We start from the raw sequence: 13,988 nt of genomic DNA, 5'->3' as shown, positions 1-13,988 counted from the left end.
TTTTGTTAATAACTTTAAACAAAGAATATAAGATTCAAATTCTTTTATTATTTTAACACAAAAAGAGTTGGCATACAACAAAAACAATGAATAAAAACATAAATAATATCAAAAATAACTTAACTGATATACCAATATTATTTATTATTCATGAAATATTATATTTTATTCTTGATTTAGAAATATTATATAAATTAATTTTCTTGTGTTGAGATACTTGATTATATTACCGTCATATTTAGAATATATTAAAACTAAAAATTACTTGTTGATTAAAAGTTGAATGAAAAAATCTTAAAATAAACTAAATTCAAATAACCAAATCATGAAATAATAATCAATCGTTTATTTAAATAATTTTTTTTTCATTTAAGTTATTAATCTTTGAACATTTTAATTACCCTATACACTTGAATAAAATTACATCCTTAACTAAAAATTATAATTAGCGTATAAATAAATTTCAGGGTTATAGAACCAACTTTCTTTTTTAATTAAAAACATAAAATGAAACATAAAGACAATATTGAATTTATGGTATTATTAAGAATATTAAATACAAATAAATTTTGAATTGTTAGAATGAAGTTTGAAATGAAAAATATAATGTGAAATGAAAGTTTTAAAGAAATCGTATAGAGTATTGTTATATTATTGAGTACTAATAAGATGAACAAATTAAACTTTGAATACTCACATAAGTTGTTTATATAAGACAAAGAATAAAAAGTAATTAATTAAGTATTGTTCCTAGCTCAAGGAAGACTAATTTTATATGATACAAAGAAAAAATATAAAAATAAAAAAGTAGTTAATTAAGTATTAATAGAACTTGTGTCTATTGTTCCTTGCTCAGGGGAGACTAATCCCGTCCCTGAGCTTAAATGTATTTGTTCTTCAACTTTTGGCTTATTCTTTGCTTCTAGTTGTTGAACTGTGAGAATTTTCTTTTCTCATTTTTGGTGTGGAATAGTGTATTTTAAACATCCCTTATTTAGATATTCATTATTTATTTTCTTTTTAATTTTGATGCGTTTAAATTTCTTCTTCTTTATTTTATTATTTTAAGGAGAATATATAATTACTACTGTATTGCTTTGGGCTAATATTCTTTTAGCCTCATCCACTTGACCCTTTTCTTTTGTTAATCTTTCTTATATTATCAAATAATACTTGTATCATAACAAGTAATAATAACATCTTTATAAATACCCATTCTTTTATTGTCAATGATATTCTGTCATTGTACATAATAAACACTGCTATTCTTGCAGTACCGGGTAAGATGTTTTTCTAACCAAACGCAACGTCATAACCAGTCCATAACTGGGGGAATCGAAGGATGGAAATATTTTAGGGTTCTGTGTGGTGTCTTTGACGTGCTACCTTCGAATCCGATACAAAGAAAAAATATAAAAATAAAAAGATAAAATAAAAAATTGTAATGAATCAAGCGATGATTCTAAGATTGGGAAGAGCTTCATTGATAATATTCATAACATCAATAGTGAATGTTGGAATATCTTTAACGACAAGAATACGTAATGAATTACTTCCAGTGATACCAAATAATTCATTGTTTCCAAATTTACAATCTTTTAAAGCAATAATATCTAAGCGAGTTAAACTATTTAAAGAACTCACAAAGACAAGAGAATTAGATGATGGGATTGAATTTAAAATAACTTCATGTAATTGAGGTAAATGACAGATGTCACACAAACAAAAGTCATTACAATTTTCAATAGTAAGTCTCATGATTGATTGAGGAGTTTTCTCCAAATTCTTTAAACAAGGAATAGTATTCAATGAAAGAGAAAGAAGAGAATGAAAAGAAGAAAGAATAGATACATCAAATTCTTTAATCATTCCAATTGAAAGAGACATGAGAGAAAGAGTAGAAAGTGATTGAAGAATAGAAAGTTGATCAAAAGGAATTTTAGTTAATTCAAGTGAAGTTAAAACACTACATTTATTCAAAAAATCAAATGATTTGATTTTAAGACATTGAGAAATAGTTAATGAACGTAAAGATTCTAATTCAAAAGAATTTAATGCAATATTAGAAATATTAGGACATGAAGTAATACTTAAACTTTTAACTATACACATAGAATTAATAAGAGGTAATACTTTATCTAATTGAGAGGTATTTCTCCAAAAAGTCATAGAATCTATTTCACCAGAACAATGTTTAGAAATTTTTTCTATTGGTTCAAAAGATTTAAAAGCTTCAAAATCATGATTAAATGATGAAATTGATAATTTAAAAATAGATGGCATCTTAAAATAAGTAGCTAAATCTAATGGTGAAGTAATTGATGATTTAACACGTAAAAATACAGTTTTTAAATGACGTAATTTAGTTAAAAATATTAACTTAGGAGCATTAGAGATATTAACTTCAAGAAGATCTAAAATATGAAGATTCTTAATACTAGTTAATTCACTTAAAGAATTTAATTGTTTAATAGAATCAGCAATAATTTTCATTGAAGTTAAACCAAGTAATACAGAAAGAGAATTAAAAGGATTAATTCCATTATTATCTTCAGTAATTTTAACAATACTTTGAGCTCCAAAATTAATTGTTAAAGATTGAAGTGATTGAAATTTAGTAATAATTGGAATAATACGAGGAATTAAACGAACGTGTAATGATTGAAGATGTTGTAATGAAGTTAAATATAATAATGAAGGATCAGTTGGAGGAAAAGAATATTGAAGTTTAGTTAAAGATGTTTGTAATCCAAGTAATTGATTAATATGTTTAAATTCAGCCATTGTATTACATTCAATACCATTTAAAATTAATTTTTTTAAATTATATTTTTGTATTAATTTACTAACTTGAAATGATTTAAAATTTCCTAATAATATTAATTCATTACAACTATTAGGTAATGTTTCATTTTCATAGTCTCCATAAATTGTTAAAGTATTAACTTTTTTCATTTTAAGCATTGTTTTATTAATTATCATTAAATCTCCTTTTTCTTCAATAACTTTTTGATATCTTTTATTAATTGCAATAAAAGAAAGATAATACTGTGGTGGTAAATATCTAAATATTGTTTGAATATTACTATCACTAATCATTCTTTTTTAATTCTTGTTAAGTTCAGTTCAACTTTTTTACTTTAATAGAACTTATAATTGATACTAACGTTAAATATTCCCAAAAAAAAATAATATTTATCTTAATTTCTGTTCATAAAAGAAAAATAAATTTTTAAAAACTTAACAAAATAAGACCCACTACTTTTTCTTTCAATTAATTATCTTCTGTTCTTAAATGAACTTAATAAGAGATGGTTTATAGAATGATGGTTGTTCAAATCCAAGAAGATTAATATAAGTAGCAGTAACATTAGCTAATCCTGGGTGTTCTACTGATTCATCAATAATATATTCTCCTTTATAATCATAATCTCTAATGAACAAATTAACTGGATTACATGTATGTGAAGTCATAGGTTTTCCAAGTTTATCAAGCATAGTTTCTACATTACCATGATCAGCTGTAACTAATAAAATTCCTTTTTGTTTTCTAACTTCTTCATCAAGTCTTTTTAAACATTCATCACAAGTTAAAACAGCTTTAATTCCAGATTGAATATTTCCAGTATGCCCTACCATATCTGGATTAGCAAAATTAACTCTTAAATATTTATATTCTTTACTTTCAAGAACTTCAATCAATCTATCACAAACTTCTTTAGCTTTCATTTCTGGATGACTTTCAGTAAGATCATTTGGAAGAGATTTAATTTGTTCATATTTTTCTAATTTATCATCAAAGTATCCTGATTTATTTCCATTCCAGAAATATGTTACATGTCCATATTTATGTGTTTCTGCAATTGCAAAACATTTAACTCCACTCTTAACTAAATACTCACTTGATACTCCTTTAATATCTGGTGGTGCACATAAATATTGTGGTGGAACATGATTATCTGAATCATATTCAAGAAGTCCTGCATATCTAAGTTTTGGTGTATAAACTCTATCAAATGCTTTAAATTCTTCTCCTTGATAAAATGCTTTACTAATTTCAATTGCTCTATCTCCTCTGAAATTAAAATTAATAACTGCATCTCCATCAACCATTTTTCCAATTGGTTTTCCTTCTTCATCAACAATAACAAATGCTGGATTAAATTGGTCAAGTTTTTCTGGGAATAATTTTCTTGCTAATTCAATTGCTTCTTTTGCTGAATGATAATATCCTGTATATTCTGGTGTAATATCTCCTTCTGGTACAATTCCTCTAACATGTGCTTTCCATCCTCTTTCAACCATACTCCAATCAGCTTCATATCTATCCATAGTCATATGCATTCTTCCTCCTCCAGATGCTATTTTTGCATCAATACCAGCTGCTTGAAGTTGAGCTAATTTCTTTTCTAATTTATCAATATACATTAATCCTGAATCTGGTGCTACATCTCTTCCATCTAATAATGGATGAACTCTAATTTTCTTTCCTCCACATTTAACTACTCCATCCATCATTTGGAATAATTGTGTAGTATTTGAATGTACATTTCCATCACTTAAAAGTCCAATAAAATGAACAGTTTTTCCTTCTTTAACTGCTGCTCCAACAACATTTTTCCAATTCTCTGTTTCAAAGAACTTTCCTGATTCAATACTTTCTTCAACTAATTTAGTTCCTTGTGAATAAATTTGTCCTGCTCCAAGTGCATTATGTCCTACTTCTGAATTTCCCATATCAGCTTCTGTTGGAAGTCCTACATATGGTCCATTAGCTTTAATTATTGTGTGAAGATGTTGTTCTTTAGCTTCTGCAAGAAGTTTATTATAATATGATGGATTAGCTAATGTAACACAATTTCCTGGTCCTTCTTTATCAATTCCAAATCCATCGAGAATACAAACAACAACTGGTCCTTGTCTTGGTTGTAATTTAGTGTTTGGTTTAAGTCCTTCCATTCTTCTTAGATGTTATATTTCTAAGTTAAAGTTCTCTTTATTTAAATACTCTTTGATGACATGGCAAGGGTTTTAATTGGTTTTCCTTATTTTGTATTCATCTCTTCTAAACTTTATCTTCTTGACCTATGAAAACCCACGACTTTAACTTCATCTAGTTGAAAAAAAAGAACCGATTTTTCTTTGATGAAAGACTTGGCACCTCTTATTCTTTTGTTACCAAAACTCTTCTTGGGTTTTAATCCTTAAAATAAACAAATTGTTTTAGAAATTTTATAGAAAAGATATCAATAAGAAAACTGATCTAAAACAAATCTTATTTTTATAATAATTTAATTATTTATTTAATTTATTAACTTTGAGTTTTTTTAATCTTAAAAAATAATGAAAAAAAGTTTCATCATTTTTAATACTGATTAATTATCCCAAAATTCTCATCTCAGATAATGACAAGACCTTCTTTTCAAAAAACACCCAAACCAAAAGAGAATAAAACCAACTAAAACCTTTATTATTTAATTTTAATTGATAACTGAGGTTATTGTTTTAAATAAAAAATGTCCAATTAGTCATCACAGTTTATTTATTATTTTGAAGAGAACAAATATCAAAAGAATGGTTATTTTAAAATAAAAATTACAAAATCAGAATTGATTAAAACAAAAAAAATCAATAACAAATGAAGGAAAATAAAAAGATAATTGAAATTAGGAGGATAAATTATTATCTGTTCCAGTGAGTAACATTATATACACTGTTATTTTAGAAGCATAAAGAAAAGATATCAAATGAGTATACATAAAAACTTTTAAATAAAATAAAAATGTCTAAAGTTCCACAAAATAAAAACAAATAGATTAATTGTTTCAATAATTTCATTATTAATATATTATTAATTCATTAAAATATTATCTCATTTTATGATAATTCAATAAAAGGTTCATATCTTAATATCATTTAGTTAAAACTATGGCTTTAAATACTATAACAAATTTTGTAGTATCGTCTCATCTGTAAATCAGTTTATGTGTAAATTCAAAATACAAAATATGAAAATTATATTAAATTCTTTTGAAATAGTTTTTATTTTATTATTATAATTTTAAATACAAACCAAAAAACTAGAGTTTGGTTTCAATTATCAAATAGAACTAAGAATTTTTCTTTAAAATGAGTATAATTAACCACAGAGAAAATGAAGAGATAGAAAAAGGGTTTACATCTTCCATTGACAAGAATGGTGATGAACAAAATAGCCAAATAAAAGAAGACCAACCAATGGCTGTTGATTCAAATAAAATTAAAATTGAAACTATTCCAGTTATTGATGACTCATTGAAAAAAAGAAGAAACATTAAATTATTGGATAAAGTGACATTTGTAATGTCATTTGGTATAGTTTTATTAACAGAATATATTATGTTACGAAGAGCAGAATTAATACCAATTTTATATTTAATGTTATTAATTCCATTAGTAACAGCTCGATTTCTTGTGTATCGAATGTCTAAATGGCAATTCTTTTTATTAGATTTTTGTTATTACACTAATGCAGGAGTAATTACAACATTAATATCTATTTATTGTTTTAATAGTGTATCACCACTATTTGAAATTATGTTTGTTAATTGTGCTGGACCTTTATTAATGGCAATTATATTATGGACAAACAGTTTTGTTTTTCATGACCTTACTAAATTAACTTCTATTGTTATTCATTTCTTCCCTAATTTAGTTCTTTACTACCTTCGATGGAAAAGTTCATTCCCAATTCCAGACCACCTTACTTTTCTTACTGGATTTGTTTATCCATTAATCTTTTATATCTCATGGCAAGTTATTTATGTCATTATCACAGAAGTGATTTATAAAGATAAAATTTATAACGGAGGTTATATGACTTCTCTTCGTTGGTTGTGCCAAATTAAACCACATATGCTTCACCAATTTGTTACTAAAAAATTAGGATTATTTAAAGACTCTCCTTTGAATGTCATGATTTGGACTCAATTAGTTTATACTATAGTAACTTATATCCCTGTCTTTTTGTTTTACAATTACAGATGGTTACATAGAACATGGATGATTTTCGTATTGTTATGGGCTTCATACAATGGTGCTAACTTTTATTTAGAAATCTTTATTAAGAAATATGATACTTATTTGCAACGTTTCTCACCAGAAAAAGATCGAGACACACCAAAGTAGAAGAAGTATTTTATTGAATTGTTTGACTCTTAGTTCTTATGGTTTGTTTTGTCTTTCTATCAGAAAAGAATTTAAAAGGAATTGTTATTAGTCCTCTAATATGAAGAGATACCAATATTTTCTGTTTAAATTTAATGAACTTGGATGCTAATTTACTTTAACTTTTTTACTTGTACAAAATAATACTTCAGATTCCTTGTTCTTGTCACTATTATACTACCACTTGTACAATTCCTTTCAGTTGAACATTCCTTTGAACCAGAATATATCTTGTTTCACTAAAAAAATACTGTTCTTTTATTACAACATTATTGTTATTACTTGAGTATGAGAAAATGAATAAATCCTATTTAAATTCTTTTAAAGTAAATTCTAAAGAATTAAGGTACTAATCATTTCAAACTTTATTTTTACAACCAATTCTCTTTAAGGGTACATTTGTAATTAAAGAAATAATTCAAAAGAGTGATTTTACATAGTTTAACGATAATTTAATCTCTTAGTCTCAATAACAATAGTGAAATAAATTGACAATATTATCTTCATCTAGTATCAAATCTTGTAAATATCATCTAATTATTCAATCAAAATATCATTATCAAAACCTCACTCTTCGATATGATGAAGCAAATAAAATATTAACTCAAGACCATTGTTCATTCATGGTGTAGCACCTAATCTACTAAAATAACCAAATGAAAAGTGATTATTACAATATCTATCAACTGATAAAACATTTTCACTAAAAACTATAAAAGAATAATCGTTTAATATACTGTTATTTCATCCTGTACAAACATAACACAAAATTAAAATATTTTTATAACATAGTATCTGTTTATGTTTGTGTTAACAAACATGTTAATGTAACATATATTCTTTAAATTTAATTAACAATAAATTCTAGCATTCTATATATTATAAAATTCAAATATATTATCAAAAAAATTCTTACTTGTAATGGAACTAAACTTTTAATATTTGATGTACTTTCCATCTCCTCTTATTTTTATCTTTATAAGCTATAAAAGAACTTCAGATAATATTCACCAACAAGAACCTATATCAACTTATTCGATACCTTAATTCAAAACTAAGAAAAACAAATGATTTATATACCAGAAGAAGGTTATGAAGAATAAAATAATGTTCACTTGTTTAATAATATACTGTTCGATAGTGATTAAACTTAAATCATAATGTTCAATATTCAACAATATTAGAATTTTCTTCTTTTAAATATAGAATAAAGTATTATTTATTTGAATACAATTTGAATAAATGATGAATATCATTTTTATCTGAGACTAAAAAATGAATCAGAAATTGTTGAAATTTTAAAAGTTGATAAAATGCAATTCATTGTCCTTTTTTTGATAAAACAAAATCATTTCTCTAATTATCAACTCTTCTGTTTCATCATTAAGACCACCAAAAACAGTTAATAAAAGAATTAACATATTTAAGTAATGACTTTTACAAAAAGGGGACATTTTTTCTGATAAAAAAAAAGATTATTGAATAACAACTTTTTTCAAACAGAAAGAAACAATCGTATTGTTACTTACTACTAACTGTAAATTGGTTAAATGGTTCAATTCATAACAAAACAATTTGGATATACAACATCATTAATCTATAAATAAATTCAAAATTTCGGTGATAAATATAGAAATTGTTCTATAAATAAAGTAGAATGAAAAGAATGAAAAAGAAATGTAAATTAACTAGAGGAATTCTTATTAGAACCAGAAATTGAATTACTTTTAGAATATATCTATGTAAAACAAAAATAAATAAATAAATATCAAGACAAATTGGTAGAAAAAGAGGAAAGTGGATTTAATGGATATATGGAATAAAGATAATTTCATTGTTTATAATAGAGTTCATTAATAGAAAATAAAGAAGAATCTATAAAAGAAGATTTAAGTAGTTTGCACTAATCTAAAACTATAAAAGAATGTAATGGAACAATTTAAACTAGAAGATAAAAGAACTTATTTCACTTAAATAGAAAAATAATGAGTTGTGGATCTAATACTAAACTAACATTAACTGAAATCAAAAGACAATCAAAATCATTTGAAGCCCTTCAACAAGGTATGCTATTTGCACTTCTAAGTAATTATGGATATGGATTTCGATTAAAAAGACCAGAACGTATGGCTAAAAAGACACTCCAATATCTTACAATTAACGAAGTATATTATAATGGACTTCCTTTACGATTTGGATACTCTATTGAAGATTTTTGTGAAAGAAAATATCAAATGGAACAACGAACAGAAATGACAACAAGTCAATTAAAAGTAGTTAAAAGAAGAAAAGATTTGAATAGAACTGCTATTTCTTTTAGTTGGTTAATTCAACTTGCAGAACAGAATGGAATTTCTTTTGGAAAAAGAAAAACTAAACAAGCAAAGAAAACAATTCAATTAGAAAAAATAAAAACAGTTGTATTACCAAATAATTTAGGTTCTTATTCCAGAGAACAAATTAATAAAATTGGTAAAGCAGTACAAAAACACATTTGTAGTTTATTTGATAAAAAAGAAAAGTTACTTACTATCACTCCTTATCATCAATTCTTTATTAATGCCCTTAATTTAAATGTTCAACAACCATCTACATCTACATCTTTTGGTTCACCAAAAACACAAATCGTTCATGAACATGTTAGTGTTAAACCTGATTCTTTTGTTCTTAAGTTAGACTATGATCCTATCTACCAAGATCCTTCTTTTGTCTATACTTACGATTATTAAATTTGTGATTAAAAACAAATTATTAATTGTAATTTTATTAAATTAACTTTTTTTATTATTTAAAATAACCCTAATTAGGGCTTGTAATAACAAAATAATAAAGAGAAAAAAGAGTTTCATCTTGTTTTGTTAAGAGTTTTTATTTGTAATGTTTTAAATAATAAATCAATCAATTCACATCATTGCATTTGTCATTAAAATAAATTGATGTCCTTTAACAACCACCCTAGAAAGAACTATGAGACTTCTCTTAAATTCTTATAATATCAATTAAATTAAAAGATGAGTAAATTTAATCAAAAATTATTTTTTTATGAGGATATATCCTATTGCTACTCTAGTTAACTTTTACAGTTTTGTTTTTTAACTCTTTTTCGGGAATATACCTCTACTCAAAATTTAATTTTTTTGTATTTGCTTTTTACCTTTCTCATTGGCAATCATTTCATTTGTGAATCGTCACAGTTATATGACTTATAGTCTAAAAAGAAAAAACGTTAATTAATAAAAGGATTGAAAAATAAAGTCTCAGTAATAAGAAAAAATTCAACGTAAAATTCATTTAAGCAATATCATGATATTCAGACCCTTTCTTCTTTCTCATAACAAAGAAAACAATAATGGCAATGACAATGATAACTAACAAGAGAAGAAGAATACCACAAATAATTCCACCAACAATATAGTAGATGGTATTACTTTTCTCATCACTACTATCTTTAGAGTCAGTACTAGAAGTATTAGAATTATTTGAATTACTTGAACATTGTGAATCATTAGGTACAGTAGAACTATTTGAACTTGAAGACTCTTCAGAACTATTAGAATCATCAGAATAACTAGAATCATCAGAATAACTAGAATCATCAGAATAATTAGAGTCATCAGGAAATTCAATACAATGACCTTTGGTATTAGGAGCAAATCCAGTTATATTCTTTGGAATATATTGTTTAGTGTTTTCATCATAAATCTTCTCTTCACTTAAATAAGCACATTCATAACACATATCATCTCCAGCAGGAATAACACAAATAATTGGTCCACACCACTTTCCTTGTGGTTTAGATCCATCAACACAAACCTCACACTCGTCTTTGTTGTTTGGACAAGACTTACAAAAGGCATCATTACATTTCTTATTATCTTTATCACACACATCAGGTTCACCATAACACTGAGAAGTACATTCGCTAGAACATTTACCACAAGTAAAATCTTCTTTCATGAAATAGCCAGATTTACATGATACACAAACAAGGTCTTTAGTTTCGTTATTTATTTGTTTTGTTAGGTAACTTTCACAACCTTCTATCTTCTCTATGCATGCAACTGGGTTATTTGAATCAAGAACAAACCCAATAGAACATTGGATACATTCTCCAACCTCATTCCAAGAAGAACAGTTTAAAGATTTATATGTGCAATAGTTATTAGTAGCAACAGTCTCAAACACACACCAATGATTGTCTTTAGAACATTCTTCTTTAGAAGTAGCTTGTTCATTACAATAGTAATTAATTACTTATAGAGTTAGTTGTTTTAAACATCTGGTAAAATAACGTGAAAAGAATAAAATAACAAACAATAACACTGGTTATCTTCTCCCAACTCATACCCTTCTAAACATTCTTGACAAGTGTTATTATTTTCTCTTTTACATCCAATTTGATTTTGAATGCATTGACCTTCCTCTAAATGATAATTGTCTGAACATTCAACACAAATCCCAATAGAACTTTGAACATTACATCCTTCCATTTTATAATTTTCATCAGAAACACAAAGTTTCTTTTCAGTATCAAAAACATATCCAATGTAACATTGTTTACACCCAGTAAGTTCATTATTTTCAATACTGTAAAAAGCACAATTCTCAATACTAGCATCTATAAATTATCAGCGTTTATTCCGATTTAAATAATTTATTCAATAACAAACTGACACACTCATTTCCATTATTAGTTAAATAATATCCACCAAAACATGTTAAGCAAGTTGAATTACCTGTTTCTGTAGTTTTATATTCCATACAATGTTCAATTGGTTGAGCACATGTTCCATTAACAACACCATAAGATGATTTACATTTTATACATTTATTACATGAACCATCAAAAAGAATACAATAAGGATTAGTTTCACATTGAATACACTTACCTTTTTCTAAAAGGAATCCATCATTGCAAGTACTGCAAGAGCCATCATCAGTTGAATAACGAGAACAGTTATCATTTCCTTCTATTTATGGGTTAATTCAATTTCTTTCTTTGAAATGGTAATATTGATATAAAACAAACCAATACAACTCTTTGTTGTATTATCCCATTGATATCCCTTGTTACAAATTTCACAATAACCAGCCATAGTATTATAACAATTCTTTCCTTTTGGAGCTTTAATTGTAAATAATATATTTCCAAGTTAAAATAGCTTAGAAAAAAAAACAAACATGAACACGTTCCATTGTCTTCTAAGATGTATTGGTCAATGCAATACATACAAATATCAGGATCATCATAATTACATCCACTACAATATGCACTTGTACATCTTACATCAGAATAACCAAGGCAACAAGAAATGAAGGCAACCAAGAGCACTATCATTTTATCTACTTGTTATTATTATTTCTTAGATTAATGGATGATTTCCTATTACCTTATTGACCTATATCTTGATTTTTCCTTTATAATAATTCGTTTTTTCTTAAAAGTATTAAATTCTTTATCTTCTTTATTCTTGTACTTTTATTAATTGATTAATCATTGAAAAAATTTAATTCAAATAATTAAATATTTTTTTGAAATTTCATGAGAAAGAGTAAACTTTTCTGAGGAATTTTCTATAACTAAAAAATAATTACTAATTTGGTTTAGAAAAAGAATAAAATATTCAATTACTCTTAACTTGCTTTATTGCACAACACTATTTTAACATTGAACTGAACTTAAACAAATACTGACTGCTTATGAATGTCTTGGTTGGTTCTATTCAATCATAACATATTTTTCATAAAAATATAGTCAGACATCCTAACATCACCTCTTAAATCTTTCTTCTGAAATTTCTTTCATTAGATTAATTCAAGTTGTTCATTGTACACTTGTTTCCAAATGTTTGTCTCCCGTTGGTGTTGTTGGTTATTCAATCTTCATCCTATTGTCTTGTTGTTAATTTTAAGACGGATAATGGATTGACTGTACTATAGAAATGATCCTAAGAGTACGGTCTACTTTTTAATTTCCTTTTTATTTTTCTCTATTTGTTATTTATTCATTTATTAATTATGGTTTATTTTTAGGGTTTTCATTTTATTTCTAATTTATTTTAAACAATTCTTCTTATTATTTTTATTTTCATATTATATCTATTATTGTCACATGTTCAATTTTTTTTAATTCTTTTATAAAACAGCATACTTATAATATGGTTGAGAGTTATATTAATAGATAAATAAACACAATGAAAATATAACATTTTACACAACAAATATTCATTGGTTATTATATCGTTTGTTAGTAGATTAAATAATTGTATTAACTGATTTTCATATTATCAGACTTGTTTTGTTCAATAAATTTATTTATTTTTACACTATTACTTGAATAAAATTGATTATATTTTCAATTTATGATATTTTTATAGAATATTTAATGTCAACATATCATAGTATTATTAATTCGTTATCATTTGATTAATTTTCATTACTCTTATTATATTAAACATTTACTCATCAATTTGTATTATATGAGAATTTGTTAGGTAAGGAAAAAAAATAATATTAAAAACATTCAATTTGAACTTCCAAAATAATAATTTTGTTAATAGAAATACAAAGACTATCCTAGCTAACATTAATAAATATGTATTAGCGTATTTTATAATATTATTTCACACATGAAATACTCTAACAACTCACTTAGTATTAAATAATAGAAAACCAACTTTAATATAAAATATAGTTAAATACAATTATAATATCTATTTTTTTCTTAAAATTGAATATAATAACACTAATGATAATGCCACATCTAGATATTTTTAATTCAC

The 13,988-nt window shown here is 25.1% G+C and overlaps 5 protein-coding genes across 5 annotated transcripts, besides 19 other annotated features; 2 read left to right on the top strand and 3 right to left on the bottom strand.

The window, feature by feature from the left end:
• The first annotated feature begins 76 nt into the window (after nt 1-76).
• Nucleotides 77-118: a microsatellite.
• Nucleotides 119-133: 15 nt separating this feature from the next.
• Nucleotides 134-202: a sequence feature (AT_rich).
• Nucleotides 203-344: 142 nt separating this feature from the next.
• Nucleotides 345-382: a sequence feature (AT_rich).
• Nucleotides 383-724: 342 nt separating this feature from the next.
• Nucleotides 725-775: a repeat region.
• Nucleotides 776-802: 27 nt separating this feature from the next.
• Nucleotides 803-1,395: a repeat region.
• A 10-nt stretch (nt 1,396-1,405) lies between these two features.
• Nucleotides 1,406-1,441: a sequence feature (AT_rich).
• Nucleotides 1,442-1,449: 8 nt separating this feature from the next.
• Nucleotides 1,450-3,099, bottom strand: EDI_101630 (uncharacterized protein; the record flags this gene model as incomplete). Its single annotated transcript, XM_001736464.1, has 1 exon — nt 1,450-3,099. One exon carries the CDS (start codon nt 3,097-3,099, stop codon nt 1,450-1,452), a length of 1,650 nt encoding a protein of 549 aa, XP_001736516.1.
• Nucleotides 2,803-2,845: a sequence feature (AT_rich).
• An 81-nt stretch (nt 3,100-3,180) lies between the features above and the next one.
• Nucleotides 3,181-3,239: a sequence feature (AT_rich).
• Nucleotides 3,240-3,291: 52 nt separating this feature from the next.
• EDI_101620 (2,3-bisphosphoglycerate-independent phosphoglycerate mutase, putative) lies at nt 3,292-4,959 on the bottom strand (the record flags this gene model as incomplete). Its single annotated transcript, XM_001736463.1, has 1 exon — nt 3,292-4,959. The coding sequence occupies one exon, from the start codon at nt 4,957-4,959 to the stop codon at nt 3,292-3,294; it is 1,668 nt and encodes a 555-aa protein (XP_001736515.1).
• Nucleotides 4,960-5,275: 316 nt separating this feature from the next.
• Nucleotides 5,276-5,353: a sequence feature (AT_rich).
• Nucleotides 5,354-5,798: 445 nt separating this feature from the next.
• Nucleotides 5,799-5,871: a sequence feature (AT_rich).
• Nucleotides 5,872-6,003: 132 nt separating this feature from the next.
• Nucleotides 6,004-6,068: a sequence feature (AT_rich).
• A 61-nt stretch (nt 6,069-6,129) lies between these two features.
• Nucleotides 6,130-7,167, top strand: EDI_101610 (uncharacterized protein; the record flags this gene model as incomplete). The annotated part of the gene is made up of 1 exon (XM_001736462.1): nt 6,130-7,167. The coding sequence occupies one exon, from the start codon at nt 6,130-6,132 to the stop codon at nt 7,165-7,167; it is 1,038 nt and encodes a 345-aa protein (XP_001736514.1).
• Nucleotides 7,168-7,972: 805 nt separating this feature from the next.
• Nucleotides 7,973-7,993: a sequence feature (AT_rich).
• An 86-nt stretch (nt 7,994-8,079) lies between these two features.
• Nucleotides 8,080-8,117: a sequence feature (AT_rich).
• A 1,074-nt stretch (nt 8,118-9,191) lies between these two features.
• Nucleotides 9,192-9,935, top strand: EDI_101600 (uncharacterized protein; the record flags this gene model as incomplete). Its single annotated transcript, XM_001736461.1, has 1 exon — nt 9,192-9,935. One exon carries the CDS (start codon nt 9,192-9,194, stop codon nt 9,933-9,935), a length of 744 nt encoding a protein of 247 aa, XP_001736513.1.
• Nucleotides 9,928-10,003: a sequence feature (AT_rich).
• A 182-nt stretch (nt 10,004-10,185) lies between these two features.
• Nucleotides 10,186-10,250: a sequence feature (AT_rich).
• Nucleotides 10,251-10,497: 247 nt separating this feature from the next.
• On the bottom strand, nt 10,498-12,544 carry EDI_101590 (uncharacterized protein; the record flags this gene model as incomplete). Its single annotated transcript, XM_001736460.1, has 5 exons — nt 10,498-11,459; nt 11,522-11,824; nt 11,877-12,176; nt 12,236-12,331; nt 12,388-12,544. 5 exons carry the CDS (start codon nt 12,542-12,544, stop codon nt 10,498-10,500), a joined length of 1,818 nt encoding a protein of 605 aa, XP_001736512.1.
• Nucleotides 12,545-12,683: 139 nt separating this feature from the next.
• Nucleotides 12,684-12,740: a sequence feature (AT_rich).
• A 431-nt stretch (nt 12,741-13,171) lies between these two features.
• Nucleotides 13,172-13,341: a microsatellite.
• A 169-nt stretch (nt 13,342-13,510) lies between these two features.
• Nucleotides 13,511-13,593: a sequence feature (AT_rich).
• A 290-nt stretch (nt 13,594-13,883) lies between these two features.
• Nucleotides 13,884-13,949: a sequence feature (AT_rich).
• The last annotated feature ends 39 nt before the right edge of the window (nt 13,950-13,988 follow it).

This window comes from Entamoeba dispar, genomic scaffold (assembly GCF_000209125.1).
Source record: "Entamoeba dispar SAW760 scf_1105229459873 genomic scaffold, whole genome shotgun sequence".
Taxonomy (NCBI): Eukaryota; Evosea; order Mastigamoebida; family Endamoebidae; genus Entamoeba; species Entamoeba dispar.
This window is presented reverse-complemented; position numbering and strand designations above follow the sequence as displayed.